Consider the following 24,383-nt stretch of genomic DNA (forward strand, 5'->3'; position numbering starts at 1 on the left):
GGTGACGCTCATGCACATCGTAGACATCAACATTTCCGGAATGCTGCACCGTTGATCCTGATAAATGCATGAGAGATTTGTTAGTGTGCACTTCGTTGAAGAGGGTGGAGGGAAATCAGGTGAAAATACGTTTAACATAATGGACTTAGCTTGATTCATTCCATGTGTAATGTAAAAGGAGCCTCTTCTCCCTCAGAGAATGATCCCTCATCTCTGCGTGCGCCTTTAGTTTTATACTGCAGATGATGGATTTGTTTGGTTTGAATCAAATCATCAGGTCTCATTTGACAGTCCTTATGGGATGGGAAGAATATTTGCTGATCTGCGTGATGCCTGATGATTACACTTCAGTTCAAATGTGCCTGTCTGGTAAAATATCAATATTTTCATGAAGTGTGAAATGCATTGTGGGATGCTTGGCTAGCACAAATCTGAACAATCCACTCCCACTAAAATGCACAACGACATTTCCACTTCATCTGTACTTGGCTGGACTTTAAATTGGAGCAATATTTGAATATGACAAGATAAGAAGACAGAGAAGAATAACGCAATTGTTGTTTCAGAAAAAAAGACATTAGGGCTGGGTATTGCAACTGATTTACTATATTATTCCGATTAGGATTCACAAAGTCATGATTCATTTAAATGTGATATAATGTCAATTAATTTAGAGATATTTCAATTTTGAAACAATTTGACCTAAAACTGAAACTAAAACCAATGTGGTCATTGGTTCCAGAGATTTGTGGTATTTCCACAATATTTTAGCCTTAGTTTCACATCTTTCATATGGCTTTGCTTTTGTCCAGCTCTTCATTGTCGTCATACTTTGTAACTCCAATTAACTCCCTAAACTCCCTAAGAGACAGGCATAGCAAGAGACTATCTGGTAAACCAAGTGACACATTTAGCAGGCAAATGTTAGTAAAGCCCAAACCAGAGAATAAGGACCTAGAGAGGTATTGCTAATATTACAACGCATGCTGATAGTAGCATGTCAGTGCTGCGTGAAGTGGCCAGCAACAAGAAACTCTTACTGAAACCACTTCAATTCTCCATTTCTAAATGAAATAAGCTCCCATTATTCAGTAATCCAGAGCAACTCTATCACAGCGAAAAAAAACAAACAAACAAACAAAGAAACACCTCAGTAGTTGTAGTAAAATTTGACTATGGAGTTTATAACTGTCACTGTAACCCTGCTGTCTTTATGGTATATTGTTCCTGATGGTTCATTTCCTTTCTGGTTCAGCTTTAGTCTTGAGCTTCTGATCTTTGAGTGTCACCTGCACTGACATGTGATGGGAGGCTAAATGACACAGAGAAGACAGAGAAATGTCGATTGGTGTCCTGCTTGTTTCTCTGACTTCATCCTATATGATGTTTCCTCCCCCTCCCCCGTTTTTGTTTTGTGCATGTGCAGTTTTCTAACACGCAGTCGAGGTAACGCGCACTCTAGCAGCTCATCCATCTGCAGCGTTAACTCACTGTGAGTTATTACCTCTCTGTTACAATTTTGAAACCGTTCCACTACCCCTCTCCCATCCCTCCTCTTCTCGTGCTAAACACTGTGTCACTCTTATGTTATTATGTTGTGTGAATTGTCCAAAAAGAACGTCTCTTCTGTGCCCACACCTTGTGACAGAGCTGCTAGTATATTTCACTATTCTCATTTGTGTTTTTGCTAAGAGTCACAAGTGTGTTTGTCAGCAATCATTGTGTCTGAGTGTTGTGACTGACATCTTTCCGTCTGGTTTCTTTTCCGTCCCCTCACCTACTCTACTGTTCCACTCAAAACGTCACACGTCATGTGTTTACACTGTGCATGTGTGCATTATGTATATTTACCGCTGAGACTTATTCCCTCAAGTTGATGATACGTTGTAATGCGTCAAGCTTGTGCCATACAGACGAGGAACCTGACCGGTAGGAAGCAGACAGATGCGGAGTAGCCATTCTTTGCTTCTAGAGTTTGTAATGTGAGAGTGAGAATGATGCATGTTTCAATGGATTTTATTGGCACCACTAAACCCGCCTTTAAACAATGAAAACACATCACATTCAAACACAGAAAATACGTCATGAACAACACTGGGTGACATGATCCTTCACTGGCACGGACACACACTCTGTAGTTTTTATTCAGATTTGGTCTTGCATACACAGTCCTTCTTCCCCCACAAATTCATACTAATGCACCAAATGTGGACTGATGAGCCACTAGTTTCCTCCTGTTTGGGTAAGAGCTGCTAAAACTGCATAATGCTATAAACATAAAATTAGATGCAGTACATGTGAGCCGTAAAGGAAGGTGCAGAGTAAGATGATGTTTTTGTGTTTTTTCTTTTAATTGGATTTTTCGTGACCAAAAGTAACTGAGTAACTATGAAAGACGTGTATAGCTTTTAATGTAGTGACCATATTTTATCTAAATGCAGTGATTCCCAGTAGCAACAATAACAGTTGTAGTACTGTTGAGCTGAAAATAGCTGACCTCACTGTCCCGCTCACACAATTATCACTGGGTAGATTTTGCATTGAGGCGACTGAGCTTATAGCTTCTTTTGAAGATGTTTTGTGACTAAACTAAGCAGCTTCCTCAGTTCTAAATGACTGATGTTGGGAGTTTGAATCAAAACCTGTTTCCTCTGATCACAGGTAAGTAGCTGTTCGTTGACAGACCTTACTCATGCAACTTTCAGATGGGCAACACCTACTGTTGTTCATATTAAAACTCCAACTCCCAAGTCATGTAGAACAGGAAAACTTAGTTAAAACGTCTTCATGAAACCCTACAGGTCCAGTAGTCCTCATTTCAGCTTGTTTTCAATCACAGCCAGAGATTTACTTATTTCTTACTATAGTCCCTGTCCAGTGGTTCTTTGAGTGGTATGAGTGAGACGTGTCATGAAGGAACACGCTACCCACTAAATACGGAGAAAACACAAAGACTTTCAGCTATCGTTATCACACCTGTTCCCTGAGGCAAACATTCGCCACATATTTAATGAAATTCATTTGTACATATGAGTGCTCTGTCTCTTGTCATTATTTCCCTGCTTTTTTCTGCAAAAAAAAAAAAAACTTTGGCTGTATGTACAATTGTTCATATCTGTACATGTTCCTCCTCCTCTTCGTTTTATAAAGCTTATTTGTGTTCTCTGTGCTTTTGTCTGTAACCTGTTTCTGTCCCTCTGTGGTCTTTTCTCTCCCTCTGTTTGTTCATTGTTGCTCCCTTTATGTGTTTGTAGGAGTTATGTCTGCACCCCAGTCCATCACTACTTGAGGTAAAATATCAACTGTCTGCGAGCTAGGTGGTCGATGATTACATGCCAGAAAAACATGCTACATAGTTACTTGCATTCTTAAAGGCAAGACCACATGTTTAAAACAGAGCTGCACAGCATTCTTGTCATGCACACCGTGTTATGAGCTGTGTTCATTCTGTCCAGTCCCGTGGTGTCCATCCTCCTCTCAACAGGAGTTCTGAACAGTTCTATTTATGTTATTCTATGTAGAACGTAAGCACAAAGAATACACCTGCAGAACGGCGGAGTTCGAAGAGATCATGTGTAGTGAACAAACTGTCTCATCTAATGAAATGTTAGATAAATGGTATTGTAACTTTTTTAAAAAAGTAAATCAGGTGACAAAGCAGCACTGTTTCTAGGGTAAACATGGAGAAAGATGCATGAACTCCACCATTTCAAAGTGCTGTTTTACCCTCAGACATGGATGTAAAAAATTGCATGTCAAAGCATGGTAATGTAACCATGCCTGGCCTCTGTTCAGGCATATCCATGGAGGACATCTCTCCACAGTACACCGCTGCGTTGAAAGCTCCATTGCACCTTGGTCATATTGTAAATCCTTCAGCATGTACAGACTTTGTTTGTCATCATGAGATAAAACAGGATATACTGCTGGTTTTATGCATCATAAAGTAGAATGTACATATACACTGAATGTGTCACAAAGGAGACCATGTCAGTTTTATGTCTTGCTTATATCCATTGTAGAAACTGTGGAAAATTTTTGGCACTGACATCAGGGTTTCAGAAAATAGTTTACACTAGCGTCATATATTGCATTTTGTATAATATCAATGTTTCAATGAATTGGATTTGTCTGGTTCTTCTTCCTCTCCCCTAGTAAGGAGCAGCAGAAGTCAATGAAGACTATGTCGGTGTGGGAGCAGAAGGCCAACCAGTTGAGGAGGCAGAACCGGGCCAGCTGTGAGGCCCTGTACAATGAGCTGGAGCCTGAGGAGCGTCTCCGCCATATCCGGCCAGACATGTTGACCCACCTTGACAGGCCGCTGGTTGTTGAGCCTCGTGATGGATCCGTGTTGGGCGGCCACCAGCACCACCACAAATCCTGCATGCCCGAGGATGCTGAGACTGGTACTGACCCTCCCCTTGCTCCTTACCAACCCCGTCGCCACCACCGGCACCGAGACAGGGACAGGGCAAGGTCTAAAGAGGAGACCAACGATAATGGTGACGCAGGTAAAGGCGGAAAGCACCACGTCCACCACAGCCGCTCCAAAGACCACGACAGTGGCCGAGTCAAAACAGGACAGAGGTCCCACAGCCGAGAAGAAGGCAGGAAGCATCACCATCAGAGCTCAGTGGACGACAGCGCAGGTGGGGGAGTCACGAGCGAGAGAGAGCACCGTCATCATCATTCACACCGGCAGTCACGAGGGGGAAATGGCACTGTGAATGGTGAAGGGAGGGGTGAGCGAAGATCCCGCCACAAAGACGCACGTTCATCTAACAGGGACGGGGACAGGAATTCCAGAGGAGACACTGGCACCAGTGGAGAGAGGAGGAGACATCGCACTCATGGATCCAGGGGCCAGTCCACAGTAGAAGGAGAAGAGTCCAATGAGAAAGAGAAGACCCACAGTCAAAGGTAAAGAGTCCAGTAACACACCTTTGGGCTTTCGTTTTTCAACAGATGCAGAGAAAAATAACTCCTCATCACCCTATTTGATAGTCCTCAAACCAGTCTATCCATTTTGTTGAAAACAAATTCAACTTCACCCTGTTCAGATAATGTGTATGTCACCACCTCATTACTCTTCTTGGATGTATTAGATGTTAAGTGAACAGTTCTCATTCCTGCCCGTCAACATGAAATAGTATTTGAGGATATCTTGTTTATTAATATCTAAAGTGCTACCTCTGCTCTTGGGACAGGTTTGGTGAGTCAGAGGGGGAGTCCTTAGCCATCTCCCCGCAACAAGGCTCTGGTGGGAGCAGCTGGCCTACTGACGGGCCAGAGGACTCAGACAACCAGAGGAATGTTAGACGAACTGGCCAAACCTCCGTTCACATTCCACCTGTGACTATAACCTCGCCACCTGGAGACACTACCCTCATACAAAGTGAGTACTAACCAAGGCCAACAGCACAGAGTACAAACAGTATATCTGAGATGACTTCCATAGCAGCCAGGGCACTGAACATCTTTTTTTCATCAGCACTTAATCATTTTTGTCTATAGCATTATGTCATAGTATAATTCACACCTCACGGTACGCAATTAGGTCTTTTTTTGGCCTGCTCAATTTGCTTGTCAACATAAATAGCTAATCAGCCCTAAATTACATGGCTGCAATTCAGTGCATTTAGATATGTAGAGGTGATCAAGACAACTTGCTAAAGTTCAAACCGAGCATCAGAATGGGGAGGAAAGGGGATTTAAGTGACTTTGAATGTGGTATGGTTGTTGGTGACAGACGGGTTGGTCTCAGTATTTCAGAAACTGCTGATCTACTGGGATTTTCACACACAACCATCTCTAGGGTTTACAGAGAATGGTCCGAAAAACAGAAAATATCCAGTGAGCGGCAGTTGTGTGGACGAAAATGACTTGTTGATGTGAGAGGTCAGAGGAGAATGGTCAGACTGGTTGAAGATGACAGAAAGGCAGCAGTAACTCAAATAACCACTCGTTTTAACCAAGGAATGCAGAATACCATCTCTGGTATCTCTACAGTCACCAGATCTTAATCTAATAGAGCATCTTTGGGATGTGGTGGAACGGGAGATTGCAAATCTGCAGCAACCATGTGATGCTATCCTGTCAACATGGACCAAAATGTCTGAGAAATGTTTCCAAAACCTTGTTGGAAGTATGCCACAAAGAATTAAGGCAGTTCTGAAGGCAAAAGAGGGTCCAACCTTTTACTAGCAAGGTGTACTTAATAAAGAGAGAGAGAGCATGCATGGATAGTGAGGAATGGTGTGAGAGGATAAAGGAGATGATGCATGGAATGGTGGTCCATGCATCATGGTAAGTCCTCCAGCAGCCTAGGCCTATAGCAGCATAAGGGATGGTTAAGTGTGACCTGAGCCAGCCCTAACTATTCTCAAAAAGGAAAGTCTTAAGCCTAATCTTGAAAGCAGAACCCAAACTGGGTGCTGGTTCTGTAGGATAGGGGCCTTATAGCTGGTTCTTTCCCCCATTCTACTGTGAGAAGCTCTAGGAACCACAAGTACGCCTGCAGGTTTAGGGCCAAGTGTTTTATCACTGTAATCAGGCACTGTCAGGTCTTTATATAAGGTGGAGCTTGACCTCTAAGGGCCTTGTGTGCAAGTGGGAATGGCTTTAAATTATATTCTGGATTTTACATAGAGCCAATAAACCAAGAGAGCTCTTATAATAAGTGTCCATTACAGCAGTCTAGCCTTGAAATAACAAATGTCTGAATTAGTTTTTCAGCATCCCTTTGGGACAGGGTACTCATAACTTTGCAATATTATGCAGGTGAAAGATACAGTCCTGTTCACTTGTATTATTTACAAATTAAAGGTAATATTCTGGTCAAGTATTATTCATAGTTTCCTCACAGTTGTACTGGAAACCAATGTAATACCATCCAGGGTAGCTATACTATAGATGAGGTTAATAAATAGGTAACCTCTAATATTAATTTAGCTTTAACTTTATACTGTTGCCCATATGTGTGAAATTGGTTCTCATTTGTTTCTGCTTATTGTTGCTTTTTGTAAGGGATATGTAAGGGAGTTTAGTTGAATTGATAGCTTAAGATAAGATTACGGACAGACACAATACATTGCTGATTGTCAGGTGGTACTTACCAAGTAAAACCACATTTACAAATGGTGATTTAAGGGTCTGTGAAATTAATGTTTCCAGCCATTAGTTGTGTACTAAACTATTTGACGGTAGGTATCTGAGGACTGATATCTTTTTCAAACAACGCTGACTTCCTTATACACTCTAGAATGCCTGGCTTTGTCACCATTATTTAGCTATATCAGCAAATGTATTCTCCAGCTTTGCTCTGGTAATTGTTGGGAGATCATATTCTTTGCCACTCTGCCACTCTGAAACAATTGCTGTCCGCTTGTGTCTTCCCAGTGAATAGTATTGACTGTGAAACAATGCCCATGAATGAGAAAACCCTGGAAGATATAGGTCAAAGTGGACCCAAGCCCATCCTGCCCTACAGTTCAATGTTCATCTTTGGTCAAATGAATCCGTAAGTCACCCCATCCTGCTGTATCCCACTGCCTTATGGGAAGTCTGACATGCTATGTTTGATGAATAGTTAAGGAAAGTTCACATCCTCTAGGGACCAGGGCCAGGGTTTGATATCATAGATCCATTTTGTGATAAACATTCAGACCAGTCGTGTTATTGGTGCTGTTCCATAAGCACCTTTAAATTGTAGAAGCTAATTCAAATCTTCAGACTTCAGTTGTTATTTCAGAAATGTTAAGATGAAGCAGGTGGTAATATTCATGAAATGGAAGAACTGCCGGGCCCTTGTAATCTTTTAACCTTTTCTTTAACATCTCCCCGCTGTATTTCTACTGGCTTTACAGTGCTACACACCATCAGTGTGGAGATAGTAGCTGCTGCCTCAACCCAGTCTTTGTTCTGTCTGTCTACTGCTGACAGTTTCTTTGACTCTTGCTGCCTCTGTCTCCATAGGGTGAGGCGGTTATGTCACTACATTGTGACTCTGCGTTATTTTGAGATGTCCATCCTAGTGGTCATTGCTATGAGTAGCATTGCTTTGGCAGCGGAGGACCCCGTGTGGACGAATGCCCCTCGCAACAACGTGAGACTAACAGTGCACATGGAGTACTCACTACACTTACACACACAAAACTGAGTGAAGAAGTGCTTCTTTCTGAATTACAAATTAGGAACAGGAAATCTATTTTAGACGCTCCACAACCACATGTGTGATCCCCAAAAATGGTAACACACCCCTACATGATACGTATAATTATTATACAACCAGGAAAAGACTGAATAAGATGCTGATGGTGTATTAGATGACAAAGGCCGTTGAGGACGTCAGTGTTAAAATGTGACATAGCCACAATTTAAATACTGCTTATCCACTATCAACACTGCAATTCCTTGTGCCCCCTGTAATGCCAAGTGTGTAGTAGACTGGATGAACAGCTGCCAAGAAAAGACATACACATTTCCTTTCTTCTTTGATGTGGAACCATTGGCCATGACATCATTTCTATATGTTCCTTTCTGCCTGTTGTCTTTTGCTGTTCTTATCTGGTCTCTGTTTGGCAGGTTCTCAAATATTTGGACTATGCCTTCACAGGAGTTTTCACTTTTGAAATGGTGATCAAGGTAAGCTGTAATAACTCTGTGGGATAAGTAAAAGATTAGCTTATCCTGACTCTTTTTTTTTTTTACCATTTCGTCCTTAAATGGACATTTTTAAGAGTAAAACTTTGGCGACTATGGATGTGAATAAATTCATCAGAAGTTAGCTGCTGACTCCATACTTTTTATACTTAGTAAAATTTCTCACCTCACCTCATCATGACCACTATGATTAGTATAGCTTATCAGGCAGCAGTACCGTCCCTCTTTTACAATCCATTCTATCATTTAAATAGTGATTTTTTTAATTGAATGCAGTGTTAGATTGATATTTTTTCTAGATTTCTCTTTACTGATTTTATCAGTAGTATGTAATTTTCAGCATGATGGGTTGTATGTGGTGTCCTGAGTTTAGATGGTGGATCTGGGCCTTCTGCTTCATCCTGGAGCCTACTTCAGAGACCTGTGGAACATTCTGGACTTCATAGTGGTCAGTGGGGCGCTGGTGGCTTTTGCATTTTCGTAAGTTCAACAACTCCTGCCTTTGTGTCATCAAATAAGACATCTAGAGCTATTATTCTTTAAATGCCATCATATCAGCAGAATAGGATGAAATGTATGGCTTTCAACAAACTTCAGTTTGAAAAGAAATTATTTATAGAATCAGTCCACCAAATGGTCATTAAAAGAAGAAAAGTAGGAAATAGAAGGTACCTCCTTTAAAGGTGGACATAGGTGAGCTTACCCTTTGATGAAGATTGTTATAGGACTAAGTCTGTGTCAAATGCATCTTCCTGTCTTATAATACGTTTATAATTTTAAGTGGCGATCTCAATAATTTAATTCAAGTGTGGTTTAAGACTCTGAACTCAGGCAAGAATATGGTCTTTTCCATTATTCTGGGAGCAACTAGTCCGTTTTTTGCTGCACAGAGCATGAGCCTACAATGTATCGTGAAAGGAGCTGGATGCCTGGCTGAAAGGTTAGAGGTGTGCAGCTCCTCAAGTACACATTACTTATATGAAGCAGTAAAAGTAATCTTGTTACAAGTTAAATGGTTTTAATGTGAAGCTGTGACAGTAGAAAATGGAAAGTGTATTGGTAAAGTAAACTAAGCGACAAGTTTTCAAGTTTAAAATTTATTGTATTCAGGAGAAATGATGTCTTTGGTATTTTTTTGTGACTGAACTGTAAATACTTAATATTGCCACTTTAAGCTCTGTGAACATGATCAGAGTGAATTTTGATGGACCATCCCAGGTTGGATGGCTGAGCATACATTATGCATATGTGATGAAATGGATTGTCTGGGAGGAAGATATGAACCTGGTGAGGCTTGTTAGAGGGCTTTGCTTATTTAGTTGAAAGAGTTCTTTATATGATATGAATATAGTTCATTTTGATATTTTATGATAGAATTTCAAATGTGTGTGGATACAATGGAGAGGGTTTGTTACATGTTTGTACATATTTCAGGATGAAGAAGCCCCAAGTCTCCTTATCATTAGTTTAATTTCCTGTTGCTAATAGAATAGATATTCAAATGAGAGGATGTGAACTCCAGCAGACCGAAGCAGATGAGAGAAGTGTGTGTGAGTGTGTGTGTGTTTGTGTGAGAGCGTTGCTGTGCAGTGTGTTTATTGACACGATCCTCTCCCTGTTTCTGTCCTGGACTCGTTTTGAAGGAGCTTCATGGGGTAATGCCTCCTCTCCCTCTCTCATCTTGCCTGTCTATGTCACAATCTGTGTGTATGTATGTGAGACTGTTCACATACATGGCTCACCCTGCAAAATCAAGTAATTTCCCAACATATTCTGTCTTACTTCTGAAGTTAATCTAGGGCACATGATGAGGAATACACCCTCTGTTTATGTTAAATTAAGCTAAATACATTTTAAAAGCTCCTCCACATCCACATGTCCTAAAATGTACATATATATTTGGGCTCTGAGCATATAAGCTCCTAAAGCTGCCCCCTGTACTCTCTCTCTCTGTAATTATCTCAGTTCTGAGAGGGTGATTGGACATGGACATATGTAGATAAGAACTTTTTTTTTTTTACTTTTTTCAATTTTCTCCCATCATTTAGTAATAAATACGCTTCAGTAACTTCCTACACTTCCCAAACAATTTGTTCAGCCCAACAGATCTTTGCTGGAGCATGATGAGTTCCCAACAGAAAGACTCCAGCCCAACTTTACACCACAAAAAACTTGTGGGTTCAATTAAAATAGTGAATGTGGAATGAAACAAACTGTTAAAACAAACAGTGCTAAATTCATGATGCATCTCCTCCACTGTGAGCCATGCAGTATAAGCAGGGAAATTACTTGTGATTGTGAAGGTGTACATATTTTACAGTCTTTAGTCAGAGACGCACTTTCATGTCGTCGTCCGTCTTAGATCTTTCTTCACCTTACCCTCATGTCATTTGGTGCCAGGGACCACCTCCCTGTCCCCTCTGCTGTAGAGGGGAACGCATCTCCCTTATCTTCCCTGAGCTCCTGAAACAAAGTGCTTTCATCCGCATTTCGCTTTGTCACAGCTCTGCTTGAACCGGAATGATATCACTTTCACACTCTCTATGATTAATTCAACAGAGGGTCGCTAATGTAACAAGCAAGCTGCTGCCAGAGGGCATGAGTAGACCTCAGGGAATATCAATCTCCCCAGTACACCTAGCATGGACATTAGATAGACTGTATGCCATGTCCTGTTAACTATAGGTGTTTAATGGCTGCCCTATGACCATACTGTCACATCATTCCCATTTACACACAGTTTGTTCTCCACCATCCAGCTTTATCCATGTGACTGAGCACCATGCCATCCATGGGGATATATAAGGTTTGGTTCAACACCTGACCTGAACGACATTTGTGAATACTTAAACGATCAGTACTTGTCTCTGACTGACAAGCTATAAAATACACTGGGTGTTCAGTATTAAATAGCCAACTGTAAATCAGACTTCATGAAACCAAGTCCAACCAAAGTGTTGTGTGGAAACGCTGACACAATATTAACTGTATATACTGTATTTGTAATGTCGGATGATAAATATGGATTTTCTTTTTCAAACTTAAGTTTTAAGTATTTAATTATATATGCTGTATATTTCTTATGTTGGGTACAGTGATTATTATAAAATTCACTGGCACAGTCTTTGTTTCGGCTGGGAAATGGACAGTTGATGGCTGGAAATGAGAAGGCCGTGACTGTTTAATGCCAAAATCAATAACTTATTGACTGAGTGTTAAATCTTACTACACTATGTGTTTATAACAGGAGAAGGTGGGGCGGGTTTGATTTTATTTCGCTGCCTTTCCCAGTGACAATTTCCCATCGTAATACCTCTTTTTATTGTCTTTATAAATCAGTTTTGACAAAATAGATGTACGTGATTGGCTGTCTAATGACTCAGAGGAGAGCACTACTCACATTCAGTGGCTATAAAAAAGTGCCCCTTTGGATGTTTCCTGTTTTACTGCTTTTATATATTCATCCCCCTTAAAGTGATTGACCTAACTGAACGAAGGTTCAGCCAACTGGTGCTAGTCATCTCACAATCAGATCAATTAAATGAAAGGCTGTTCACGTCTGATCCCTGAACTGACAGAGCTTGAGTCATTTTTAAAAGGATGGAATAAAATGTAGTGTCCAGATGTGCAAGCTTGACTAAGACCCGTCCACACAGACTCAGCCATATCTACTTGACAGTGGTGAACACTTATATGATCACATATTTTGTATTGTACATTTTTAATTAACAATTAGGTCGTAGAAAGCTGTCTTTCCTTTGACAGTAGATATGATTTAGGGTATGATTTCTTAGTTTTTCGTAATTTGTAATTTTTTTGGTCAAAAAAGTTAGTGACGTCAATACTTCACATAAGCACTGTCAGTGGAAATGACAGTTTAAATATTGGCATTGGTTTATATTGACCTTCAGTAGTCTATCTGACAAGAAAAATATTAATTCATAAAAGCTGAGCTGAAAGATTTGGAAACCTTTTTTTACTTATATTTACTGAAATTTCATGATGTCTGATTTGTTCATTTAACATTGGACTCCTTGGATCTCATCTTAAATGGTCAAAAACTATGTCTTATAATCTTTATTAAGTTGAATCAAATGAAAACCAATAGCAAGTTACGTTTGCTGGACCGCTGTCATTCACTCACCGTGCATGATCAGCCTGCCATCCATTTGACTGACAGCGAACCACAGCATCCCCATAAATGCCTAATCACTGAATGTATCATCTCACTTACTGGAACCACTCAAGTGTTGGAGCTTGAGTTTTTTGCTGCATCTCACCTGCGATGCAGCAAAGTGCCAAGTTACCTTATATTGCCAGCTTCAGATGCTAGAAATAAACTTTTCAGGACTGCTATGAAATTTAATTTCTATATTCATTTTATTCTATTTATTATTATTATTCTTATTAGAAAATGTTCTGTGAGGCCTGTCAGCATTAGTTGCCTTTAGTTGATGTTTTGGTTGAGACTGAGAATGTGTAGCAGCGTGTACTTGCAAATCAAGGGCATGTGCCTTTTTAAAATGGGTGTGTTATATCAGTGTTAAAAATAACATTCAGCATACAATCACACCTAGTGTTTTGTTTGTAGATACTGAAGTTGAATCCATTGTGGAGCCTATTTTGCTATCTAATCACTCAGTTGCCTGCTACCAACCAAAATATATATGACTTACATCCGCCTTCGTGAATAGAAACTAAGTTGTTGTCATTTGATGCAAACATATGCTTTATTTTGTTTGTGTGTGTGAAGCATCCATAAATGTGCTGTACCTTGTTTTACCACTGTTTTCCCCCTAGTAGATTGCAACAAGGTGTGACCAGGTGGGGAACCCCTCTATGCCGCCCCAACATCCCAACCCCACCCACCTCATCCTGACCCCACCCTCTTTTATCTATATCTTACCCTAACCCTTCTCTTCCCCCAAAAATATCCAACCCTCTCTGATTGCCATTGTTCTTATTCTCTGGTCAGATTCATGTATAAAATATCAAACCCACATTCCAGTGAAGTAAATATCTTTTTTGTTTTTCAACACAACAGTAACTTTTTTCTGAGAGCTTTCAACTGAAACCTGCCTCTGGCCACCAAAGACACTGACAGTTCATTCCAAAATGCTGTAATGCTGAAGCATTTTCATAGTAAAAAGCTTTGCTAATAACCAGTTTTAAAATCACATTCGTTATATTGCATTTTGATATGAAACCTGTCATTTGAAGATCTGTGTGTGTTGTTTGTGTGTTCTGTGTGTAGCACGTAGGAGAAGATCTTACAGTTGTTGTAGGACGCCTACTTCAAATAACAGTTCAGTTGTATACTTATGTGTATTAAAATTACTGGCCTGACTGTGATAATGAGGACACGGAAAGAGCTACATTCTGCTGGATAAGAAATTAATATGCATGTCACTGTTCAACTCTGGAACTATAACAAGTTGTAAAATGTTTAAATTTAGGGTACCAGAATGTAAAGAAAAGTGAATTTACAAAAACATCAGCCATAATGGTACGACCACTGACAGGTGAAGTGAATATGATTATGTTGTTATTGTGACACTTGTCAGTGGATGGGGGTATACTGGGCAGCAAGTGAACATTTTGTCCCTAAAGTTGAGGGGTTTTGAAACAGGAAAACTGGCCAACTCTGAAGAAGGCCAGAATGTGATGGTCATATTTAATGGGTCAGAGTATCAAAAGTGCAGCTCTTGGGCGGCGTCCCGATATGAAGTGGTCACTATCTATCAAATGTGGCCCAAGATAGGAAAAGCAATGAATTGGTGATGGAGTCAAAAGCAGGCAAAGCATGTTAAGGCATGTCTGTGTGGTCCAATCCAACAGAAAAAGCTACTGTAGCTGAAATTGGTGAATAAGTTTACGTTCTCACAGAAAGATTTCAGAACACACATTGCATCACAGTGTGTTGCATATGGGGCTACATACAGCACAGTTAGGGTGCTCATGCTGATGATGCCAACATAGCGTAAAATGTGCATGTGATCATCAGAACCTGACCATGGAGTAACAGAACCAGGATTCCCTGAGTCCGATCCATGGAAGCCCCACCTCTGAACTTGCAGGACGTAAAGGACCTGCTGCTTGCATCTTAGTGCCAGATACCCAAGCAGACCTTCAGAGATCTAGAGGAGTCCATGCCTCAGTGGGTCAGGGCTAGTTTGATAGAGGGGGACTTTTTTTCCCCACATAATCAAAATGCCTACAGAGAGAATTATTGGTTGCTGTAAGTATTCCAGAAATTCCAGGGCTTGTTCTGTTCATTAGTACGTTTTTAAGTTCAGGTTCCTTGAGATTTCCATTGTCTTTGTCCAAATCGGGAAAGTGCATTAAATTACAATCTCTCTCAGTTGGCTGCTTTACCTTCAGTACATTCACACAGACTTTTCATTTTCTACTTGACCACTAAAAGTGAGATCCCAGTTTTCTTGATGCAGAACCCCTTAAATTATTATTAAATTGGTGGAACCTTAGAATTCAGTTTTGAATACTAAATACTTTTTCCCTACGCAGTGCATCAAGGACATGCAGTACTCCCATTGTGGGCAGACATCTAATGATCTTGCACAGAATGTCTTTACTTCAGTTTCTTGTGACTTCACTTTATTCCTACGCACTGGTGTCTTTGCAGTAACATGCACACACTTTGGTGCGCATCTGCTTTGGTTCTAAAACTTAACTTAAACTCAGTATGAACCCATCGTTACACCCATCATACTTGTTTTTTGAAGTTAATGCTCCATAATCAGGATGGCGATAAGAACGATTCCCTTCTTCACTGTACCCAAGGTAGCCCGTAGCAATGTGAGTGTTGTCTTAAGATAGAGTTAAAAAAAAAATGCCTGAACACAATCTTAAAATTCTTTTAAAGCAGTTAGCTGTCTTAGTTATATGATCTAAATCAGGAAGAAGAGTGAGATGATAACAGAGAGAAGAGTGATGGAGGTAAAAATAGAGCATTGTTGAGACAGTTGAAAGAGAGATTTTGTTTTCAGGCTTCAGCTCCCTCTTCTCTTTCAAGGACAAATTATTTTTGAACCATTGTGCCTTTAGCTACATCTGGGGCCAAAAGTCCTCATTATCATTTGAACCATCCTATCACCCCAAAGGTGTTACACACAATTGTCACATTCAGCTCCATTTAATGAGTCCAGTCTCACTATCTTTTCAGTTTCTTCACTATACCTAGGTGTTGAGGGGTATTCTTTGAAAGCTGTCAGAAAATCTTATGCTGTTACCTTAGCCCTCATTGAAACATTGTGAGTTTCTAAAAACCTTTTGGCCCTATGTCACTGTGAACGCATGCTAGACTAATGTGCATCAGAGCATGGAAGTGATTGCATGTGTTTGTGATTGGAGTAAAGGGACTTCATAAGGACCCAGAGACAAGAGTTATACCATAGTATCACACACTGATGCCACCCAACAGCTAATTGCAAAGTGAGGTACATGGTTCTTTTGGGGCTTCTAAAAAGCCTGTGGAAACCTCAGACAGTATAATCCTGTAATTAATTTTGAAATGATTCTAGTGGGATAGTTATTATTTTGATCTACATACCTTTACCAGATAAAATGTGTTAATTAAGCTTTAAGTGATCTATAGTGTGGAATTTTGGGTACTCTATCCAGGGTTTTCATCTTGTACTCCTCTTCAAGGTGTTAGAGGCTGTTCCCTAGTCCCTGGACTTGTGTAGAGGCAGAGATTAAGGATCATTGGCTTTCACTTCATAAACATCATTGGCCTTCAGTTTAGGTGGTTTGAGCATCTGACAAGGAGGTCTCCTGGGATTATACATCTCATGTATATGTACCCTGAAATGACCATGCTTAGCCTGGTACCACTGCAGACCAACCCTAGTTAAACAGCAGAAAATCAATGCATGAACAGTGAGTCATGAGTGTGAACTAAATCTTGAAACTATATTATAGTATATGTTTATAATATAGGTTATGTGTAAAGTGTGCTGGTACAGTAGATGTTGTGCTTCAGTGTGAAAGCATTTCATACACTATGACTGTATTTAGAGTTTACATCAGTGTGTGCAGTACATTGTTCTATTTTTGTCCCAAAGGGTTGTATATTTCCCAAGTTTTACACTTTTATTGTAAGACAGCAAAATCTGACTGTGCCACTCATTGTCTGCTCATTACACTTAACATTTTTCATAGGATTTATGCTTCTTTTCATCATTTCCAAGGGGCTTATTTCAGCACAGGCCTAGTAGAAACACTAGGTTCATAGTATTCAGTGGTTTTAAGTTGATTTGTTTGATTTGTCTTTTATGATATTCTGTCCTGTATTCCTCAAAATATGCAAATTATCTCTCTTTATACCTGCAGTTGTGTTTCTGTTTTTGTACTGTTCCCAGTTTCTTTATGGATGCCAGATTAGCCAGTCGCTACTTCTCTCCATGGAGCGATGGGTACACATATTAAAGGCTGTCAGTCAAGTGCATTGGTTCTGACGTTTTAGCTGACAGTGTGATACGATTATTTTGTATGAAGTTGTGTGATGAAAATCCCGCAAACACAACTGACTTGACAACAAACAATTTTTAATCATTGAATCACCTCTAACACCACCTGTAGTGTCTCATCTTAAATGAACTATCTGTGGAAATGTGTTTATACCTTAACAATAGAACTTTATCATTAGAGATTAGTTTTTACCTTGTCACTTGATCGAACAGGGCTTTGCCGACAAGCATTTGAAACGCCGGCGACTCAACTGTATCCTCCACGACCCACTCAGCCACCAGCCTTCTCACTGCTCCTGGGTCAAACATCTTCACCCCTGGTCTGGAGAAATCCAGCTTTCCTTGTTTAGATTTGCTTGCGCCGTCATCTTCCGTCTGTTTGCTAGCAAGAGATCGTTTAGCCTCTTATTCCAGGTGTTTCGTCAGTTTACTTGTACTATTTTTAGCTGAAGACAGTTCCCTCGGCCTCTAACCAGCACATAAAATGCACCTTACTGTGAGGTTCTTATCCGTTTCTGTGGCAAATTCAAAATAGACTAGTGCGAGTATAATCACTTAGAAAACGTTGAATGAGTTGTTGCCTTCTTGCTGTCTCCTTCTTATTCTGTTGATTTAGAACCTCTTCTGCTCTTTATTTACGGCTGTTGCGCCTGTGTTGTTTTTTCGAAACCTCCGGACTCAGTAACTGTAATGATATTACCAAAATGTAGTTAGTAGTGCGTTATATTACTCTGTTACAGCCTAAACGTAATATAGTAACGCGTTACCCCCAAGACTGCTCATACGCTGTTAGATACTATATCTTTCTCCACTAAGTCTAACAGTGTGGAATGGAATGAGACACATTTTTGCCCTATGTGGTTTGCACGTGACAGCTTTGCGTTGAAATTCTGTAGTCACTGCAGTTGTGTTGGGGACTAGCCTGTTCCACACAGAAAAGAGTCCAAAAAAAAAGGACTACATTGACAAAGATTTTCGTGTTTACAAACGTTTTGGTTTATGATCTCAGTCCTTTATCATTCTTAACTTAGAAACGTTCCAGTTCCACCCTAAATACAAAACCAAGAACACCTGCTAGTAGATATTAGTCCCATCTCTGTGTTGCAAAGAGAATTGATTTCATTCTTTTGAGATGATCTTCAAATCTCAAGCACAGAATCTTTGAGTTTATTCATCACTCAGTAAGCCACTGATGAAGTATAACATACTACAGGTTGTATTTGTTGAGTCAGTATTTATCAGCCTCCAGTATAGACACAGTATTCAAGTGCTGCTCAGACATCCTCTACTGAAGTGACCTACATTTTTATACACAGAGGACAAAACGGTACTCCCTTGATGCACAGTTGTAAATCTTCATGTTTGTAGCAGATGATTCTGTAGTGAGGAAACGTTGTAAAAGTGTTAAATTAACCCCAAACTATACTACTGAAACTGTAAGTGAGACGGGCTTCTCCAAACATCAGACCTCAGAAATTAATCAAAATAAGAATATGATTTTTTCCTTTCAGGTGGCAAAGTAGATTAGGATTTCTTTTATCACTAAGATCCTAATCACAGAGATGCTCCATTAAGACATCTTGTAGATTAAGATCACTGATGCACAGTGTGACTATAGGTCTATATGTATTTGCATGTATTGAAGTAGAGTCCTTTTCTAACCAGGACATAGAAAGCTTTTCTCTGAATTGATGTATTTGTTGCATGAAATTAGACTGACTTTTTCATGTAAGCCCTGATTACATGATATACAGTACACACACAGCTGGGAGATGCATGTCCCTGTGTGAGGCTCTCTGTATTGTGGAGTGTGTCCTACATATCACAGATAGTGTTCTTGAAATGCATTACTGTCATGCACATTATAAATAAAATACAATACATTGCGTTTTTGATAGAATCAACTGTTTATACTGTATACTGTTTTAAAGAGATGCTTTAGTTGGTGAATCTTAATCACTGGTGAAAAGGACGTCTCAAATGTCACCACATAACAGTCTTAACGTGATCAAGGCTTGTTTAAAGAGTGAAGGGAATAGATTTTGGCCTCCTTTTTTTTCTGAGAGTGCAATAAGAAAATCAATATCGGTCTCAATATCTGTGTGTCTTCTATTGAGCTGGAGGCAAGGCATGGTTAACCAAGTTTAGCATTTAGACTGCTGCAATGATAATCGTTTCTTGCATCAGCACATCTGGTACTCAACAACCATGGCGCCAAAGTCCTCCTCTGAGAGTACTCGATCACCTAATGTTCTCTTTTTCTCCATCTCAGATTGATCAAATGTATTTAATTTGCAGTACATACCAATGAGTCAAAACAGTGCGAACACCCAAACAGTCTAAAGTCTAAAGGACTACCGTGTGATATTTGTGGTGTGAAAGCTACAGTAGATTTTAGTGGATTCCTATTGGATTACTATTAAGTCAAGCCTTGCACTCAAGAAGAAATCTTTTTAGAACTGATATGCATGTTTGAAGTGAACATTAGATCATGTACACATACTGTATAGGTTTGTTAATAAACTATTTACACAATATACCAAATATTTAGTGATAATGGCTACTTACAAATATGTCTTTGAAGGTTCTCTGTCATCCAGGTCCTTGAATATCCAAAGAAAAACAAGGGGCAACTAGATGAGTGGCGAAACAGCTTCATAAACCTCTGAAAGTCATTTTTTTCTTGTGTCTTGCCAAAACAAGAAAGAAATGATGGCAGCCAATTTGTTGGAAACAAACTCCACTCCATGGCGTTCAGATGACGCGTATGACTACGTCACTATTACTATTCTTTCTATCACCATCCAAATGATTTGATTGGACTGGCAGAGCACTGACATGTGTTTTTACATGAATGAAGCATTTAGTGTCTTACATGTGTTGGTCGTTATTTACAAAATAATAAATCACATTTGAAATATTAATGTCTGTTTTAAAAGTTTATTTATTGAGTTTTTTCACAGCCTCCACTAATCGTGCTCAGGGTTGCTAGATCCTGGTAGATGGTACATGGTCCCTAGACATCTGCCCAGCCAAACACTAGTGCCGATGTTCTGAGCACTACCCTAGGAATAGGGTAGAGCCCCTATAATCTTATATAGAATATTTCCAGTTAACTTACCATTTTTTTTTTGGAGGGGTTTTGCGATATCTGATATTTAGCTTTTTTTTTCATGTGTTTCTTGAAAGCAGCTGATCTAAACGAACCTGCTTCACACCTTGCCAAGTTTCATATACACTCACAAGTTAAAGAATAATTTAAGCTATCATGTTAAAGTCAGGAGAGAACTTTCTGCTTTGTTTATTGATAGTAGTGATATTGTGCACATGTATTTCCTTGTGTCGTAACTGTGTTTGCTGTTCCCAGGGGGACCAAAGGCAAAGATATCAGCACTATCAAGTCACTGAGGGTTCTCCGAGTTCTCAGGCCTCTCAAGACCATCAAACGTCTCCCAAAACTCAAGGTTTTCTTCTTCATTTTATTATTTTGACCTGGAGGGCAAGGTTCAGCTGCAATTATAATTGCCACTGGAGTGTTAGCTGTATGTCCAATGAAAGTGGTAGGACAGCTCCTCTACAAAGGTTTTCCTTTGCCATCGCCATTTTCTTCCACCAACTTACTTTTGTAATAATGCCATTAACTGGCTTGCTAAAATCCCAATAGACTTGACCATGTAAAAAACAAAATAAAAAAATATTTAGGTACTTTCAAATATTTAGGTATTTAATCTGTCTGTGGGGAAATCAAGGAGTGGACATTAAACCTAATGCTTTATCACCTTTCGTTTTAAGAACCGGCATCAGCAGTGCGTTCTGGAAATCATTTGTAATTCTCTGAGTTTGTGTTGTTTGATTTCTGTATGTCATGGCTCAGCACACTAAGGGTCACCAACATAACCCAAAGTCATTTATTGCTTGCCAAGGCAACAAATAAGACAAAACTCTAACCATAAACTGTATATATTTTTTGATAGCAATAAAACTTGTGGATCAGTATAGTGTTGTATTAAAGTAATGTTCCTCGCATTAGAGTCAACCACTTCTAGATAAGTAGTGATGTGTATGCAGGTGTGTAAAATTTCTTCTAAGCCTAGCCCAGTCGTCAGGTAGGTAGGTTTTATTTAAGTGTCTGATTCATCAAACAAAACTTAAATTAACTACTATGTTCTGTAGTTACTCTCTCCAACAGGATGGACAGTTGGGAAACAACTGGCAGCCAGATACAGAAATGACAAAGCTATTAAGTAATTACCTTAGACAAAGACAAAAGGCAACCACTCTACTAATAATTACTGAGACAAGAGACAAGGCAAGCTGCTCGCATTAAATCACAGCCGCCCTGACTAACAAATTAGACTCCCTTTAAAACCTGGTGCAGATATTGGAGCATGCCAGCGGGTAGTGGTCAAGTCAGTCAGAAAAACTGAGAGAACAACCCTGGTAAGGAGCTCAAACGTATCACTTTGGGCCAGTGAAACAGTTGAGGAGGGTTAACCCAATCTGAAGTCAGGCAAAGGCCACTGAGCACCATAGCATTTTAAACCTCTTAAAATATGGAAGTCACATTGAGGATGGCTATGCTTGAGGACTTTCTCTTAGTTTCCTGTTTTTGTACTGCTCAGCATGTGTTGAAAATGTTGCAGTGATCTTATGTTAATGAACTGTTTACCAATTGCCTTGTTAAATATGTCCTAACCCTCCATAGTCTCCAGACTAACTTGCAGACCTGACCACCTGAAATTCTCCAGTCCAATTCAGTAGATTCAGACAAAGAGGGCAACGGCATATTGACTGAGAGAGGTTAGGAATGTGAAGTTTCTGAATTTAATAACTGATTTTCAGTGATGTTTGCGTCCTTGTGTGTTATCAGGCGGTGTTTGACTGTGTGGTCAATTCTCTGAAGAACGTTCTGAACATCCTCATCGTTTACATCCTCTTCATGTTCATCTTTGCCGTCATCGCGGTTCAGCTCTTCAAGGGAAAATTCTTCTATTGCACTGACGAGTCCAAGGGCCTGGAGAAAGACTGCAAGTCAGTCCAAAAGCCCCAATATCTCCATTTGTGAACAAAGAACCTTATTTACTTGTACACTGGCAAATATTTGCGCCTAAGTGCCAAAACTCACTCACCTGTACTCATATTCTATGTCTTCCAGAGGACAGTTCCTAGACTATGATAAAGATGACGTTGCCGCTATGCCCAGGGAGTGGAAGAAGTATGAGTTCCATTACGACAACGTGCTGTGGGCCTTTCTGACTCTCTTCACCGTCTCCACAGGGGAAGGCTGGCCAACGTAAGTGTGGCTTACGTGAATGCTTCATAAGTTATAAGAAAAGTGTGTTGATTTAGGATTTAGAAATAGAGCCCAAATGGTTTAGGTAATTACAAATACAAGTAGGAAATGAACAGCGTCAGAATATTCCAAAGGTTCTGGGAAGACATATTAAGACCACACAGACATCAAGCACATGGAACTGACTGGTGTAGGCCTTTATTTTTTCTTCCTCAGTTTGAAGAAAGGACTTCTTCAACCCCACTCCCCCAGCAGCAGCAACTTTGAGCGATGTATTTCACACAATTTTTGTAAATACTTAATATGAAAATAGTGGTTAGCACAACATTAGGTAGTAATTGAATATTTAATTGATTTGACTCATGTTCATCATCACGATGAGGAAAACATGGTGTGGGAAAGCAGATGTATACTGAGAAGTTTTATATAAAAAGTCATATCAAATTGGACTTGAAACTCTAGATTTCTAACAGAAAACTCACTTATGACTCCTTTATTGAGGATATGAATGGTACTCATAACTGGCCGATGATGGGACCTCAGAGTACCATTTACTGTGGAAGGAACATGGATTTAAAACAGATTGCTCCAACTAGTTAAGTATTTGGTTGTTTACAGACCCTAATCATGCAAATTGCAACACCTCCAGATATTCCCATTTAAACCTTAAGTCCCCACCAGCCTTTTAGAAAAGAAGAAGCTACTTGGATGAAAACATGTCCAAGAAACTCTACAAGTCCAGCAGTTTCAGCTTGTATTTTGAATAGGCCTGTGGTTACTATTTGAACCACAGCTATCCTCAAAATACTTTTGTCAGCTCTTGCTGTTAGTCAAAGAAATTTTGATGTGGTACTGTTTAACATCTTTAATGTTGGAGTGGATATTTTATTGTAGCTCACCCCCTGACTACTGTCCTTGCAGTGTTTTGAAGCACTCTGTGGATGCTACCTTTGAAGACCAAGGTCCCAGTCCAGGCTACCGGATAGAAATGTCCATCTTCTATGTGGTCTACTTTGTGGTCTTCCCTTTCTTCTTTGTGAACATCTTTGTGGCTCTAATCATCATCACGTTCCAGGAGCAGGGAGACAAGGCCTTATCTGAGTGCAGCTTGGAAAAGAATGAGGTATATAATATAACCATTATATCCATGAGAAGACTGTTGTAGTTTATTAATTAGAAAAATCAGAATTAGAAATTTCCCTGCGGTAGACTGGTGACCTGTGTACCTCGCCTCTCGCCCAGTGACGGCTGGGATAGGCTCCAGCAACCCCCATGACCCTGGTGAGGTTAAGTGGTATTGGAAGATGAGATAAGATGAGATGTTCATAGGGGTTATGTGGGCCTTTGGATGACACATTTTGTCCAGTCATAGCAGACCTTTTCATGGAGGACATTGAATTACTTTTTCATTAAAAATGGTGATTGTCCATGTGTGATACACACCATGTGTTGTGATAATTGCCTCAGATGTTTGAATGCAGCTACAATTTGAATGATAAATAATATTGCCTGCTATACACAGCGTGTCACAACTTGGGTTAAATGTTAATGTGAAATAACTAGGTACAAGATTAGTCAAATTTGTAGTTAGAAACAATGCCAACAAATAATAGGAGGAGAAGATGGCTCATTAGGCAGACAGTTGGATAAAACTTGAAGACTCAACATAAGAGTTTGCCAATGCTAGTCACAGAAGACTAAGACAACAAAAACAAAAAACTTTTTAACAAACACTAGGGAAGGTAGAAAAACAACAACACATTGCTCTTATCAGTTGCTGAATATCACCAGGGATTACAACGCCTACTTAGTGTTCTGGTGCTTTATCCATCACCAAAATTTGTCTTTCAAGTCACTAGCATAACTGCGTAATGACTTGATTCTAACATGCTCACATACAAACCAAACCACAGCCTGTCCAGTAACATATTTATTGCGAT

At 39.8% G+C, this 24,383-nt stretch overlaps 1 protein-coding gene across 19 annotated transcripts in view; it reads left to right on the top strand.

The window, feature by feature from the left end:
• The window catches only part of cacna1ba (calcium channel, voltage-dependent, N type, alpha 1B subunit, a), a 114,053-nt gene that overhangs the window by 58,961 nt on the left and 30,709 nt on the right, over positions 1-24,383 (top strand). For 7 of the 19 annotated variants that reach the window (XM_047592015.1, XM_047592016.1, XM_047592018.1 and 4 more), the window contains exons 19-32: positions 1,427-1,492; positions 3,255-3,290; positions 4,156-4,920; positions 5,208-5,395; positions 7,399-7,519; positions 7,975-8,104; positions 8,584-8,643; positions 9,035-9,141; positions 10,305-10,316; positions 13,465-13,485; positions 20,518-20,614; positions 22,021-22,181; positions 22,306-22,443; positions 23,365-23,566. In XM_047592015.1, the coding sequence (XP_047447971.1) occupies positions 1,427-1,492; positions 3,255-3,290; positions 4,156-4,920; positions 5,208-5,395; positions 7,399-7,519; positions 7,975-8,104; positions 8,584-8,643; positions 9,035-9,141; positions 10,305-10,316; positions 13,465-13,485; positions 20,518-20,614; positions 22,021-22,181; positions 22,306-22,443; positions 23,365-23,566 (2,104 nt within the window). The remainder of the gene's footprint in view (positions 1-1,426; positions 1,493-3,254; positions 3,291-4,155; positions 4,921-5,207; positions 5,396-7,398; positions 7,520-7,974; positions 8,105-8,583; positions 8,644-9,034; positions 9,142-10,304; positions 10,317-13,464; positions 13,486-20,517; positions 20,615-22,020; positions 22,182-22,305; positions 22,444-23,364; positions 23,567-24,383) is intronic. The other 12 variants (XM_047592021.1, XM_047592020.1, XM_047592031.1 and 9 more) reach the window with 7 other exon arrangements.

This window comes from Mugil cephalus, chromosome 8, assembly GCF_022458985.1.
Source record: "Mugil cephalus isolate CIBA_MC_2020 chromosome 8, CIBA_Mcephalus_1.1, whole genome shotgun sequence".
NCBI lineage: Eukaryota > Metazoa > Chordata > Actinopteri > Mugiliformes > Mugilidae > Mugil > Mugil cephalus.